At 53.9% G+C, this 14,966-nt stretch overlaps 1 protein-coding gene across 2 annotated transcripts in view; it reads left to right on the top strand.

Annotated features, from left to right (window-relative positions):
• PKNOX2 (PBX/knotted 1 homeobox 2) overlaps window positions 1-14,192 on the top strand; it is a 184,956-nt gene extending 170,764 nt beyond the window's left edge. For both annotated transcript variants that reach the window (XM_008688258.2, XM_040631075.1), the window contains 3 exons: window positions 9,872-9,948; window positions 10,870-11,048; window positions 12,017-14,192. In XM_008688258.2, the coding sequence (XP_008686480.1) occupies window positions 9,872-9,948; window positions 10,870-11,048; window positions 12,017-12,243 (483 nt within the window). In that variant the 3' untranslated portion in view covers window positions 12,244-14,192. The remainder of the gene's footprint in view (window positions 1-9,871; window positions 9,949-10,869; window positions 11,049-12,016) is intronic.
• The last annotated feature ends 774 nt before the right edge of the window (window positions 14,193-14,966 follow it).

Here is a 14,966-nt window from a genome sequence, read left to right as displayed (position 1 = left end):
CCTGCCCGTGGGCCCCCGGGCAAGGAGCGGGTGTGGACGTGAAATCCAGCTGGTCGCCTCTGTGCCTCGGTGTGATCCTCGGTGACTCGCCGAACATGCTTTGTGTGCCTTGCCACCTTCCCTGTGCCTAGCATTGGATTAAGCCCCAAGGACGTACCCATCTATCCCCGTCAGAGACCCACTTACGGGACCCGTCTCCAGCTCTCTTACAAGCACTGATGTCTCTCACAAACAGAAGAGTGTGGTCTACGGAACGGTGCGGTACAGGGAGGCAAGCTCTGGATTTGGGTGTCTCGCCCCTTCTCACCTAGCCAGGCGACCTGAGGCAAGTTGCCTGACCTCATCAGGGCTCAGGCTCCTCTGCTCTGAAATGGGAATCTCGATATCCAGCTCATAGGATTGTTGTGAGGATGGAATAAGACGAGTGTGAAAGTACTTCGTTCCGATCCAGACACAGCTACTATTGCAAATGCCTCCCGTCTCACTCCGGGACTCCCCATCATCTGCCCTGTCTCAGAAAAAGCTGAGAGAAATCTTGACACTTCTAGGGACTCTGTGGGGAAAAGTAAGAACACTAGAAAAGCAAAAAAACAGCTCAGAGAGACTTAGAGAGACCATTTTTGTTCCAGAATATCTTGTCTGCTACTTTTTCCTTTAACTTTGTCACACGATCTGAAATTCCACTCATCAGAGATCCACTTAAAAGGACCCAATGCCTGTCATAACAGATGCCAACGGAGAGGCCAGGATGCCATCATTCATTCACAGCTCAGTGTGAATGAGTTCCAAGCTTACTTTCTTATTCTCACTCAGCTAAGATCAGCTTCATGGGAAGAAGGCCAGTGCTTGTTGGTAGCAAATGAAGATTAGAATATGTTTAACACAGCATTTGAGGAGCCAAACCAGAATGGGGTGCTGGGGGGAAGGGTTCTAGTAATTCTTCTTCACGTCTTCAAGGCCCCTGACCTTCTGAGAATCTGATGAAAGTTGTATCTACATCATCGCGAATATAGTTTCAGGAGATTTGACCCTGAAGTCCTCGCAGCCAGAGGCCTCAGATTCGGATGGCTGACTGCAAGGTCACATGGCAGCCCTGGGGCTTTGAGAACAGGTGCTGAGAAGTGCCAGCAGGGTCCAGGAAAAGGCAAGAGAATGAAGTCTGTGCTCACCCATCTCAGAATTTCCTCATTAGGAAATTAGAGCAAGATCTGTTGTTTGTCCCTGAGTCCTATGGGCTCCTTTTCACCAGGACACAGATCTTTAACTAAATCAGCCTTTGGGGGCTAGCCTGGAAAGCTAGCTATTAAAGAAATAACTTGTTTCTATGGGAAAATGTGACCTAAGTTCCAAATATCATATCTATCCACTAACACCTGAGTTTCAGGTATGAGACATGATTCCAGCACTCGAGGGACCGATAATTTAATTGGGGAAATGAATTATATGCGTAAACCATGAGTGGTCAACCGACGGTATAATCAAGTGCTAGCATGCACGCACACACTCAAGGAGTCCAAGAATGGAGGAAGCAAAATAGGTGAGAGGAGTTGGGCCATCTGTGCTGGTCAGACGCACCCAGATTAGTGTGTCCGGGACTGAACATCACATTTCAAGACCTCCTTTGACAAGTTGTATCCGGAGAAGAGCATCCAGGGTGGGGAAGTGCTGATCAAATGACTCTTAACGGGAAACATGTCATATGATGAATGGTTAAGGGGACTGGGGATGTTCGGTCCATAGAAAAGATCTGTTCCTCTAGGGCCAGCATGGTATAGTATAAGGAGCAAGTGTTTTGGAGGCAGACAGACCTGAGATTGATCCCAGCTCCATTTTTCTACTTGCTACGTGACCTTGAACGGGTCAACTAGCATCTCTGATGTTAATTTCCTCTTCATGAAGTAGAGATGATGGTACCCACCTGTGGCGAAGATGATCAATATGTTAAAAAGCGCAGTGCCTGACAGATGGTCTAGCCCAGAGGTGGAGCGGACGCGGTTAAAGATACAGGGGGCGTGAGTCTCGGCTCTGCCACTCGCTGCTCGGATAACCTGGAGCCAGTTCTTTAACCCCTCTGGGCTCGGTTTCCTCATGCGTAAAATGTGAATAATGATGCCTGTTGCATAGGTGCCTGGGTAACTCGATGAGAACACATGTCAGGTACTTGGACAGAGTACTCCGTGAATATTGTAAGGATTCAAAGTTAGCCAAAAACCGTAGGCATCCAGTGAGTGGTTGTGACTCTTGCTCTGAAGTGCGAGGTAGTGCTGTAGGCTTCTGTGTGACTCCGGACGACAGTCTAGGCTCTCTGGCTGGAGGAGTAGGGGGAAGCCTTGAGTTCGGTAGAAAGACCCTCCCAACCATCAGAGCGAAGGGCTGCCACTCTGAACGTTGGCACCGCAGAGCCGCACTTCCTCGCCTTCTTCAGGATGGCGCGCACAGAAAATGATAGGAAACCAACCACTCTGCTTACAGCGGGGGACCAGCTGGGGGACTCCCGCTGGCCCAGACCCCATCAAGCCGCCCCAGCACTGTCTCTGCGCCCCTGTACCTTGTTTGGGGGCATCACTGAAAGCATCGGTGTCAAGGACGCCTGCCCACTGGGAGAGCTGGCCTCGGGGACTTCCAGGGCTCTGGGCATGATTGAGTTGTTGCTTTTAACACGCCCTGCGCGGGATGCTGACACACAAAGTGAGGGTTTCGTGGAGGAGCTGAGAGCTGGACGAGGCCTGGCAGGGCGGCTAGGATTTAGGATGGAGTCAGAAGAGAAGGATGAGAACTCCCTCCCGATTGACCATCAGTGCCCCTGTCTGGCCTGTGATTGTCGCTGACCAAAGAGACGGACCCCTCCTCCTAGAAATCCTCCTCTCCCCTTCCTCGCCGCCCTGGAGCCTGGGGAACTGTGCAGCTCCTTGTCGGGCCACAACGGCTGTCTGTCCCCCGCTGCTCGGGCGTCTATACCGGCAGAGCTTCAGGCGACGGTGCACCGGGATCTGGAAGTCAGGCTGACCATGGCCTGGCTGCATTCATCTTTCCGTGCCAGAGAAGCATGAGGTCTTGGATTCCTGCCTGTGATGTGAACCTGCGTTCTCCCACCCACCCTTCACTGTAGGGACAAAGAGAGAACAGACCCCTGGAGGTGGCCCGCAACTCCCCAGGACAGACGGAGAGCGATGGAAGCCACGGTCCCAGGTGGCTTCAGCAGCACTGAGTCCCAGGGAAGGAGGCGAGACTGGGGGTCCCCATCAAAGACAGGGCCTTGTTGACAACTGGCTGGTCGGCTGCAGGGTTGGATGGAGCTGATCTGGGAAGACAGGGGGTGTGGGAGCCCACTCGCTTGCCCTGAGCCCCAGGACACTCCACGGGGGCCTGCAGCTCTCAAAGGTGCCACCCGAAAAATGGCCAGTGGAGACTTACAGCTTCACAGCATCCCCCACCCCCAGGAAGCCTGAGACCCAGGCTAGGGGAAAGCACCCCATCATATGTGCACAGGGGCTGGAGCAGTCCCGGAATCCAGGAAATAAAACCATTGGAAAGAGGAAGCGCATCTCTCCACGGGCGGAAGGAGCTGCAGGGGCTCTCGCCATCTGTCAGAAGAACCACCTGTGGCTTTCAAAGAGAGGGAGCGACATGTGCCAAGCAGCAGATTTATTTTATTTGTCATTTATTTATTTATTTAACAAACACTCACAGAGCGCCAGGCACCATTCTAAGCACCTTTCAGATATTAACTCACTGAATCCTTATTACCACCTCGGGGTAGATGGAATTATTTTCCCCATTTTACAGAAGACAAACCCAAAGAACAAGCTCAAGGTCTTGAGCTGGTGAGAGACCAGTATTCAAAGCCAGACAGCATGGCTCTAGAGTTCATGTTCTTACCCACTTCTTTTTTTTTTTTTAAGATTTTATTTATTTATTTATTTGACAGAGAGAAAGATAGCCAGCGAGAGAGGGAACACAAGCAGGGGGAGCGGGAGAGGAAGAAGCAGGCTCCCAGCGGAGGAGCCCGATGTGGGGCTCAATCCCAGAACTCCAGGATCACGCCCTGAGCCGAAGGCAGACACTTAACGATTGAGCCACCCAGGCGCCCCTGTTCTTACCCACTTCTTACTGTGCTGCCCCGAAAACCCTCTAGAAAGCTGACCTGTGTGCTTCCATAGACCCTAAGTACCCCAATCTCCTCCCCACAAACATGCATGGAACAATCACTTGCAGGAATGGCCCTTGTAGTAAATAGGGCAGCCTGATTCTAGGGAGAATTCCCAGGGATTCTGACTCACTGATGCTCCCCACCCTCTCCCACTCATCTTCCCTTGTAAAGGCTCACAGGGAATGGTGACAACCACCAGTTACCCCTTAGGTTCCTATGATCATCCATTCCATGAATACATACTGAATGCTTACCATGTGTCGGGCATTTTCCTTGGCACTGATGAGGTGGGGGTGGAAAGAAAGATGGGGGTCCCTTTCCTCAAAAACAGATAGCATGTCTGGTTGGGGTGACAGACAACTAAACAAAGCATCTGTGTAGCACGTGGAACCCTGGGTGGGGTAAGCGCTCGGGCTCATAGGAGAGGTGTCCCAGCAGGAATGAGGCATGGGGCGGGGGGCAGGTTAGGCATGACCAGTCTTGCTTGCTGCAGAATGATGAATGGATTGAAATAGAAACCAGAGGGAGGGAGAATAGTTCCAAGATTGAAGGAGGGTGAAGAATGGGAAGGTGGCAGTTTTTTTCTAAGGGAAAACTATACAGCAATGAAAATGAATAGCTACAGTAACAGTGAACAACTGCAGATGAGTCTCACACCTGTGCCGTGGAGTGAGATCCTGCACGCCAGTGGATTCCGTTTATATAGGGTCCAAACACCAGGCAAAAGTAAACTATAATGTTTAAGGATGTAACATAGATAGGAAAACTATAAAGAGAAGCAAGAAAGTAGGGGGCGCCTGGGTGGCTCAGTCGTTAAGCATCTGCCTTCGGCTCAGGGCGTGATCCCGGTGTTATGGGATCGAGCCCCACATTGGGCTCCTCTGCTGGGAGCCTGCTTCTTCCTCTCCCATTCCCCCTGCTTGTGTTCCCTCTCTGACTGTCTCTCTCTGTCAAATAAATAAATAAAATCTTAAAAAAAAAAAGAAAGAAAGAAAGAGGAGCAAGAAAGTAATTACTGTAAAAACCAGGTTATCTTTGGGGAGGATATCTTTGAGGGTAGTGTTTGGGAAAGGGCACAAGGGGGCTTTTGCGTGCTGGTAGTATCCTGTTTTTCGACCTGGATGGTGGTCCCATAATAGGTAAAGCTATACATTTTAGTTCTTTGGACCTATCTGTGCGAGTACAATTATAAGAGGGAGGGGAGTAAAAAGGAGAGATAAAAGAATGGAAGGTCTGCACACGGTACGTCAGAGGAAGAAAGAGGAGTCCCTCTGGTGGCTCACTGGGCTTCTCTCCACTCTAAAAGGCTCGTTTTTTCCCCACTTAGCATCTGTGAAATCTGGGTGCACCCTGCCATCAATGGCACCTCAGATGTGATGAAATGTGATTGTTTCAGAGCCCCTTACCATGCCGACTGCCCCCGTGGGGTTGGCATCTGACACTGTTTAGAGCAAGGCCAGGCCCACAGAGTTGGGCCTGCCGCAGGGCGCGTGCCCACAGTTGGGCAGGAGCAAGAAGGGAAGAGGGCTGTCGTTGACACCAGTGCCGTGCTTGGTCTCGGGTGGAGGGCGGAAGGAAAGGAAGGGGAAGGAAAGCTGGCTCCAAGCCCGGCTTCACTGGCAGCACAAGGCCACAGACACCAGCAGGCCGCTCCTTCTCCCGCGCTCCACCCCTCAGTGACTGGCCGGCCTCATGCTTTTCTGCCTGCGCCAGGAGGAGGAAGGACAGTCTCGGAGTGGGCTCGGGGTGAAGGAAGTGGCCGGGGACCCAGGAACCGACCCTGGCCACACTTTTTCCAGACCCAGCACCCCAGGTGGAACTCACCCTTCAACTGAAAGATGCCTTCAGCTTCAATTCAGGGCAGGGGAGACGTTAGGAGGCTCATGTCAAGATGTCAGAAAGAGGTGGCAAAGAGTTTAGGCCAGATTTTGGAGGAACTTCCTGATGGCAGCTGGGCCACCACGAAACACCTCCTGCGGGTAAACGCTGCAGTTCCCTTCTCTGGAGACTGCGCGGTTGGCTATGGGACGTCTGGGAGCTTCGCTATGTTGTTCAAAGTGAGTCCGTGAGGCACACACACTTTACCTGCATTATCTCATTAAATCAGCCCCCAAGTCCAAGAGCTATGTGCCATTCTGTTATTTCCATTTTAAGCCAAGGAAACTAAGGACGGGAGAGTAAGCAACAAATCGCCAAGCTCACAGAGCCGGTAAGTGACTCGACCTTTCCAGAGGCCGTGTTCTTGACCACCAGGCAGCTCTGCCTATAGTCACGTGAGGCTCCATGTCCGCCTCCCCACCCCCACCCCCGCCGAGAAGGATCTGTCATTCTCTGGTCCATTCTGTATCTCTTTTTCTGCAAGGATTATCTGCTTCCAGAAAGCTGCTGCCTGCTTCCCTCCCACCCCCAAAGGAGTTCTTCCAGATAGTGACCAGAGAGTAGCTACTATGGCTTGATGGCTTACCACGCTCTCACTTGATTCCTCTTCCCGTCCTTGGCCCGGAGCCTTTCCAATTGTGCTAAAAGTAGCACTGAGCAAATCAAGGTCTGTCCAGGGGCCAGGACTATTTTGACTCTGTCCTCAGGAATCATCTGGTCTAGGCGTGTACAAGCTGGACTGCTCCTATGAGCACTCAGATGTGAAGCCAGGAATGTTCTGGCCGACACACCTGTCCCCGGAGCCGGGCCAGAGCTGCCACTCACCCCATAGCCTCCACCACGTGCCTCCTGAGATGCCGGTTCCAGGCGGGGTTGGTGGTGGCCTTTGCACAGTCAGAGGATAAGAGGTTTATATCTCTCTCCGTAAGAGGACAACCAGCCGGTTTCCGTGACACTGCCTCCCACCCTCTCCATCCAATGGGAGCACGTTAACCTCTGGATTTACGACATCCACTCAGAATGGAGGCCTGCACCAAGAGCCTCCTTAGAGCACACCCTCTCCCTCCATGGGAGGCTGAAGGATTTCCCTCCCCGGGGGTCTTTAAGAGTGGACGAGACTTGCATCTGGCTGGCTTCCCTGTAAGTCTGGGTGCAAGGCTCCTGCCTGGAAGGTCCATCCCCGCCTTTGCTGGGACAACTTGGCCATTCTTCAAAGGCTCGCTGAAGTGCCACCTCTCTCAGGAAGTCCTCCCTGACCAGTTGGGCCCACCCTTCTCTTGCCCCCCAAGGGGAATAAACACACTGCCCCTTAATAGAGGCTTTCTTCCCCCTTTGTCTGTAGCCTTTCCCTCTAAGCGGTGAGCTGCTCCAGCCACGAATCTTTCACTCCCCGGCAGCCAGGAGGTGGCAGCTTCCCCTCACCTGCGGGCCGATGAGCCACAGGCTCTGCTCGGGGAAACAAGGCGGCTGTCTCCCTCCTGTGTCGGTTCCTTCACACGTTCCATACACACACACCGAACATCTACTCAGCCTGGGCTGGACACTGGAGAGCCAAGGTCTGCTAAGACCGGGTTCCTGTCTGAGAGCAGCTCCCCAGTCTTGTAGGGAGACCTGTTACCATCCAGCGGGCCGAATGCCGTTATTCAAACACGGCCGCAAGGTACTCCGCCGCAGGAAGTCAGGAAATGCCTCACAGGGGATTTGCTCTGTGACGGGTCTGCCCAGAAGCCCAGAAACATACACTGTGGAAAAGTCGGGGAAAGAGCGCTGCAGCGGCGGGAACAGCAGGTGCAAGGACAAGAAGGCACAGAAGGGCCGGGAAGGCCAGAACGTTGCCGTATTTTTGCTGTGTTCTCAGACCAAGTGGCCATGGGCAGGGGGCTGCTTGGCTCCTTCTCAAGAGTAGGGAAACTGGAACTCCATGGAAAGGAAAACAGGACTTGGGCCCACCTCCTACCCCAGAAGGTGTCCGAAGCAGAGAGCCCCTGCTTCTCTGCCCCCTGGGGCCGGCCGTCTCGCCTCCCAGCCTTCCTCTGTTCCTTCCCAGTTAGGATGAGATCGGCTCCTGGGACACGATGTGTTTTCCTGCCTGTTAGAATCTTAATATTGTATGACTCACAAGGCCCAGCTGCCCTGGCATGGCGGTCAGGGTCGGAGGTGTGAATTACAACAACACGTGACCCCGACTCCTTCGGGCCGGGGGTGCCGGGGCCAGCTGCAGAGGCTGCTTGCCTTCGTCGCTGACAACGAGAGCACTTCCGAGGCTGCTGCTCCCGTGCTCGTTCCTCAGACAGCCTTAAGCCCCTTGCACACATCATCCCATAGTAACAGTAGAAAGAGCCACCTCCTCGTGAGCGCGTTACGAGGACAATTTCACTCAATCATTAGATGACTTTACGACGTAGGGCTAAGGGACATGTCATGACGGAGCAGAATCTGAGGCCCAGCCTCTGGGACTTCGGAAAGCCCGAGCAGCTCTGTGTAATGCCACCTTAGTCGTAAGGAATGGCCCTGGTGGGAGGAGACTGGACAGCTTGGCCCTCTGCCCTAAGAGCCCTCAGATCTCCCCTCGCTTCAGGGAAGGCTGCCACCCACCCCGACACTCATCACATCTTTACCGCATCCCTACTGGGTACAAGGTGTGGTGTGGGGACCTGGGGAAGACACAAAGACGCAGAGACCCAGTCACCGTGTGGCTCACCACCCAGCAGGACCCACAAGGACCCCTATTCCACCACCACCCAAAACTGTCCCATTCTTAATGTGACCTATACGGCCTTCCCAACGCTCTGGCCAACCGGTTTCTCCTTCTAACCTTCTATAGGGCCCATTACCCAAACCACCCAACCTTTGCTTTGTTTCTGCTTTCTTTCGCTTGGGAGTCATTTGCATGTCATTTGCATGTGGAAGGCACTGGGGATACATTAATAAGACGAATTAATAAGACATGGTCTCTGCCCTCATGAAGCACAGCCTAAGAGCGGAAGACAAGCATGTCATCAGTGCAGGGACCGCAGTGCCTTGGGATGCCACTTCCTCACTCACCCCCACAAAGACACAGACTCAGTCTTACAGAGGGGCAGCATGAAGTAAGGGGAGGGAGACCGGACCAAAATGGAAAGAACTGAGTTCCAAGCTGGTGCCACCCACCCGCTCCCCCCACCCCGGGGGGAACATTGGAGAAGTTACTCAGTTTCTTCAGCTATAAAGTGGGAATAACAATACTTAACCTGCCTACCTTATGCAACTCAGCCATGTGCTTTGTTAAGTGAGATTAAGTGCATGACAACCTTTCCCAGGTTACCGAATATTCTACAACTAGGAGTTACCATCGTATTTATCTTCTGTCTCCTGGGAGGCCTGCATAAATCTGGGCACAGAGGAGATAGTAAATTTCAGTGAATTTAGATTGAATTGGTTCAGACACCCCCATTTACCACCTTGATAGTCCTATGGGCTTTTGAGGCCATCCTCAACCTAATACTAATAATGCTTGACCTGCCTGCTGGGGGTTGGCTGTGAGGACCAAGTCAGGATGTGAAAGTGCCTGGAAGCTATCAATATTGAACCATACTGACTCTTGGGAAACCAGTTTGGTCCCCCGTCTTGGGGGGCTGCGCTGAGGGCCCAGTGGTCCTGACTGTGTAGCCACAGACATGGGACAGCCTCCCCAAGCCCTAGTTCCATTGCTTTTGGGAAACAAACATTGCACTTTCCCCAGTTTAGGCTCCCAAACCACTGGGCTGCCTGGACCAGGATAGCGCCTGTGACATAGGCATGGTCTCTAGGGGGACCAGGCCACCATGTGCCCACCCCGCATTAGCCCTTCACCTCTCATTTCAGCACCCCTACCCCACGGAGGATGAGAAGAGGCAGATCGCAGCCCAGACAAACCTCACCCTCCTGCAAGTAAATAACTGGTGAGTTATCACCCGCCCAAAGGCTCTCAGATCTGGGGGCCACTTGCTTGGCAATGGAATGCATAGCAGGGAAAAGAGACAGCTCAGCCCAGCCCAGCTACCACAGCAATCCTCCCCTTTGGGCTAGAAGCAGAAGGCTAGAATCAGCCCAACTGCCTCGAGCTTCATCTGCAGCTTCTCAGCGCCCTCTGCTGGGAGATTGTGTCAGGAACATCACTGGAAGCTTCTGGCCGAACAGAAAGCCCAGCCCCGCCTGCACTGCAGACACACACAGGAATACAGGCATCCAAGGTCTGGAGCAGCCGCCAGTGGTCATCTGGTCTACCCACCACCTCTGTGACCTGAAAAACTACAACATTCAGCAAAGCTGGGTGGGAAGGAGGAGGGAGGGTTGGCTGTTCTGACTTCACAGGCATCTGTTTCCCCCTCTCTGTGTCTGGCTGGGCTGTCACAGAAATCTCAGAGAGCAAGGTCTGGTTGGGTGGGGGTAGACCCAAGATTTGGGGCCCTGATCTGAGCCCTGGGCCCTGAAGAGAAGTTAGAGTTTAGTGTTTCTAAGGGGACCCCTACTTCCTCTGTTCAATCTTGACGAGTCCTGAATGGAGATTTCTGACGCTCCTCACGCGTCCCTCCCAGTGCTGGTTGGGTTACCAAGTTCCAGGTGATTACCAGGCTCCTTTGTGGTTACCAAGCTCCAGGTGATTCCATGAGCCCGGCAGTGCCCAGGGCTCTTCTCCCAGCTAGGCTTTCACACCCTAGCTAGACGAGCCCCCAGTCTGCTCTGTACAGTGGATCAGCTGCTGAGAATCTGGAAGTGGCTCTCACTCCCTGCACACATTCGTGCACGCGCACACACACACACACCCCGCAACCCCAGGTGGGGTGATTAACCAGATCTCTACCACCTTTACCCCCGGGCAGGTTCATTAATGCCCGGAGGCGCATCCTGCAGCCCATGCTTGATGCCAGCAACCCAGACCCTGCCCCTAAAGCCAAGAAGATCAAGTCACAGCACCGGCCCACCCAAAGATTCTGGCCCAACTCCATTGCTGCAGGGGTGCTGCAACAGCAGGGTGGCGCCCCGGGGACAAACCCGGATGGTAAGAACTGGGGGTGGGTGGACTCTAGCCTGGGGCTGGTGGGCGGACCTCCAGACAGGCTCTGCAAAGACACAAGGGCTGTGACAGTGGCAACTCGGTCACAATAGTGATCTCCATCAAAGGAGATGCACAGGCCTGAAAGAAGGGGATGTTTTTGCATATATTTTCACAAGCCAAAAGCAACCTCACAAAGACAAGTGGGCGTCCATGGTCATCTGAGTCAGTGGCTGCTCAGCAGAGCCCCCTCCTCACTCCCACACCCACCCGAAGTTGCATAGCGCCCATGAGTGTCTGCACGGCTCCCCAGGAGCCAGGGCCATCTATAAATATCAAAGCAGGCAGCTGGCTTGTGAACGGAGGCCAGGAAGAGCTTTGTTTTCCCAGCTTCTCCATCACACCCTCCATATACACTTTTCTAATTGCCGGTCGTCTGGTGAACAATGAATAATTCAATGAGCCAGACGTTTTATAGCTTGGCACGTGACGACAGCTCTGCAGGGAGGTGGGGTGGAGGCGTGCATGTGCACGTACATACCTTCACGTGCCACTCTACGGTTGCGTTCAGGGTCCTCCGTGCTGGGCAACTGCCATGTCAGGTGTCCCGGAAATACCCAGATTTTGAGCTAGAGGGACCAAGGGGAGAATCCCGACTTCATCATGCCTGGCTGTCACCTTGAGCTAATGAGTTAACCATCTTGAGACTCAGTTTCCTCCTCTTTAGAACTGGGATGATAACACCTACCAAACAGAATTGTTAGAAAGTCAAAGTATTTAATGTAATATTGAAGATGCTCAGTGAATGGTGACGAGGAGCGCCGCTGCTTGGGAAGGGGCAGGGAGTGGCTGAGAAACGCGTGGATGGGGAACTTCACATCTGGGACTTGTCGACCACTCCATGAGCCAGTCCCTGCCACTCTATCCAACACTGAGGTTCCTGGGCCTGACCCTTGCCACCTTCTCTCGCGTAGGTTCCATCAGCTTGGACAACCTGCAGTCCCTGTCCTCAGACAATGCCACCATGGCCATGCAGCAAGCTATGATGGCCGCACATGATGACTCATTGGATGGGACAGAAGAAGAGGATGAGGATGAAATGGAAGAGGAGGAGGAAGAAGAGCTGGAGGAGGAGGCCGACGAGCTTCAGACGACAAATGTCAGCGACCTGGGCTTGGAACACAGTGACTCCCTGGAATAGTTGGCAGCCCAGATGGCACTGGTCACCGAGCAGGAGAGGAGTGTCGTCAGGAGGGCTTCAGCGGGGGGAGGGGGGCAGGGGCAGGCAGCACCAAGGAAGTTGGGCCCTAACTTCCCCAAATCAGCAGCTTGAAGAAATGCAGAGGAGACACCTGCTCCTTCCCAACTACCAAGCTTCAATGAGCACCCCAGCCCCCCTTCCCTGAACTGCGCAGGACTCCGTTTGCGGGGCCAGTCAAGCAGCCGACACGGAAAGGCAGGAGTGAGAGCTGGACTCACCAAATCCCTGAGGACAGACGGCACCCATGCCCCCCCCACCCCGCTGGAGGACTTGAGTTGTTTACAAGCCCTGCACTGTGAGGCGGCTCAGGGCTGTTCAGAGTGAGCCTTGCCAGGGACAGAGTTAGGAGGAAAGGGAGAGTCACGGGGTCTGGGTTCCACCCCCATGAGGTTCTCAGCTCCTTGACAGACATTCAAGGGCAGGAGGAGCCCAGACGCATCACCAGTGGCTAGCAGAGTGGGAGGCCCTGAGGGGGCCGATCCTGCAGATCAGAGTGGGACCCGGGCTCCCGAGGGCTCCCGCTCGTCCCTCCACGGACCCGTCTCAGGCACGGGCAACCATGGACTTGGGAGAGAGGGCAGGGACCACCACAGCCACCTTCTCTCCCTCTCTCCCGGAGATGAATGGTAAGCTGGCAGGCTCAGACTGTAGGGGGCTAAGCGGCTTCCCTTCCCCTGGGTTGGCTCCAGGACCCAAGGAGATGGCAGAGCTCGGAGCCATATCAAGGTGACTTTGGGGACCACAGCCATCCCTAGGTGGTCACAGAACTCCACTCCTGTAACAACAGGACAATGGTGTCTTATCCCAGATGTTCCAGCCCTCAGATGGAGCTCCTCAGATGTCCCGGCCCTCAGCCCCCCATGGCTGTCCCCCTGCTCCCAGGCTGACTCCACCAGCCCCCATTCTCTCTTCTTCATTCTATCCTTCAGAGAAGGCAGAAGAAACATTGGAAAGAAGCATCCAGTCCAGTGGGAAGCCAGGGGTTGGAGAAGGTGCTACGTCCCTCTTCCCATCGATATCCAAAGTGTGGGCAAGGGCCCAGAGAAATGGTGCCCCAGAGCCAAGGGGAGCCCCAGCCCACACACCTCGCTGATCTACCCACCCCCATGACCCACAGCACTGGAGGAACTGGGGCTCCCTCGAGGAGGAGGCTTTCCACCACCTGCCCTCACACCCACCCCAACTTCCAGGCCCCCAGGATTGACACCCCCTCCTCCCCTCCTCTCCCACCCCTTGGCTGTGAATGACAGGACCGATCACACGTGTGTTTTCCATTGGATTTAATTTAATGGACTCGCAGCTTCCTTTGTAATTTGTGCATTGGCCATCTCCTTCAGTGGCAGGATGCGAGTGGCTGCCTGGCTCAAACTGAGGGGACCCGCAGGGCCCTCTGGGGCTTCCCCTCCCCCACCTGGTTGGGGTGGAGCAAAAGGATGGTCGCTTTCCTGAGGTCTCCCTGAAATGAATGTATTTCTCCCCCAAAAGAGCTGATATTTAATGTTTTAATAGGGATTTTTGAGAAACAAATAACCTTATTTATAATCTGGGTGAGCCAATCATTTTTTACTCCCTTTTGATGCCATAAGTAGAGGAAAGTCTAGCTTTTTTGGCGTGAGACTTTTGCAATGTGCAGTGGGATAAAATACATTTCCTTTTCTGGTTCGTTTTTCTTGCTCTCGCTCTCTCTCTCTCTCTCTCACACACACACACACCCTTTCACCTACCACTTTGGACGGCGACCCACCCAGCACAGGCACACCCGCACACATGCCCACACATCCTCCTCCCAGCCCCTCCACCTGCCTAATGTTATGCAACCTCCTTCTGATGTATCCACCAAACCAGTACTGAATGTGGCCGAGAAGTTTTCAGTAAATCTTATTACCTACCATAATTCTGGTGCGCAATTCTTTTTCTGTGATTAGTGGTTAGTGGGACCTTGGGCCGGAGAAAATTTGGAGGCCTCAGCCTACCTCTTGTTGAACTGACTACCCATGGAAAGGAACAAGGGAGAAGGCTCTCTGGGTGACCTCAGTTTACCTGTCTGGGCATGACGACAGCTATGTTTGGCACCCACACTGCATACGTGTCCGGCTCAGAGACAAAGAGATTAGGGAGAGGAGCCCAGAGGACGCTCTGCACTGCCCTCTCCTGGCAATTCTCCCCCATAGCAGCGGCACCCTCAGAGTGTGGTCCCCTCTTCCACCACACTCTACCTCCCTCAAAGGCCTTCGCTTTTCCCCGCTGCACCCTAGGCTCCAAGGGTTTTCATCCTCAAAGCTGGTGGCACCCCTGCCCCTCCCCCAGCCCTCCCACGTCCACCCAGGCCCGGGAATGAGGAAGGAGAGGAAGTCTTGACTGCTGCTTTTCATCCTAGAGCCGTGTCCAGAGAGGAGCTTGCCCTCTGAACCCCAGGGCTCAGCACTGAATTCCCGGGGGCAAGTGGAAGTTTAGGCACAGCTTCTCCCCCCAAGTAAGCAGCCTTTCTTGGTACTTTCAGCCCAGAGTTTTCCTTACCTGGGCAGTGTTGGTGAGATGTCCAGGGCATCGGTTTAGGAGCAGAAGGGGGCGTTCCCTGTTCACATTCACAAAGCCTGGGGGGTCTACACTTACCTGCGGACACCCTCCAGCCAGGCTGCAGGCTGGGAAGGGAGTGCTCACAT

The sequence above is a fragment of the Ursus maritimus genome, unplaced genomic scaffold (genome assembly GCF_017311325.1).
Source record: "Ursus maritimus isolate PB19 unplaced genomic scaffold, ASM1731132v1 scaffold_16, whole genome shotgun sequence".
Lineage (NCBI taxonomy): Eukaryota > Metazoa > Chordata > Mammalia > Carnivora > Ursidae > Ursus > Ursus maritimus.
Note: the sequence above shows the minus strand (reverse complement) of the source record. Positions and strands in the feature narration are given on the sequence as shown.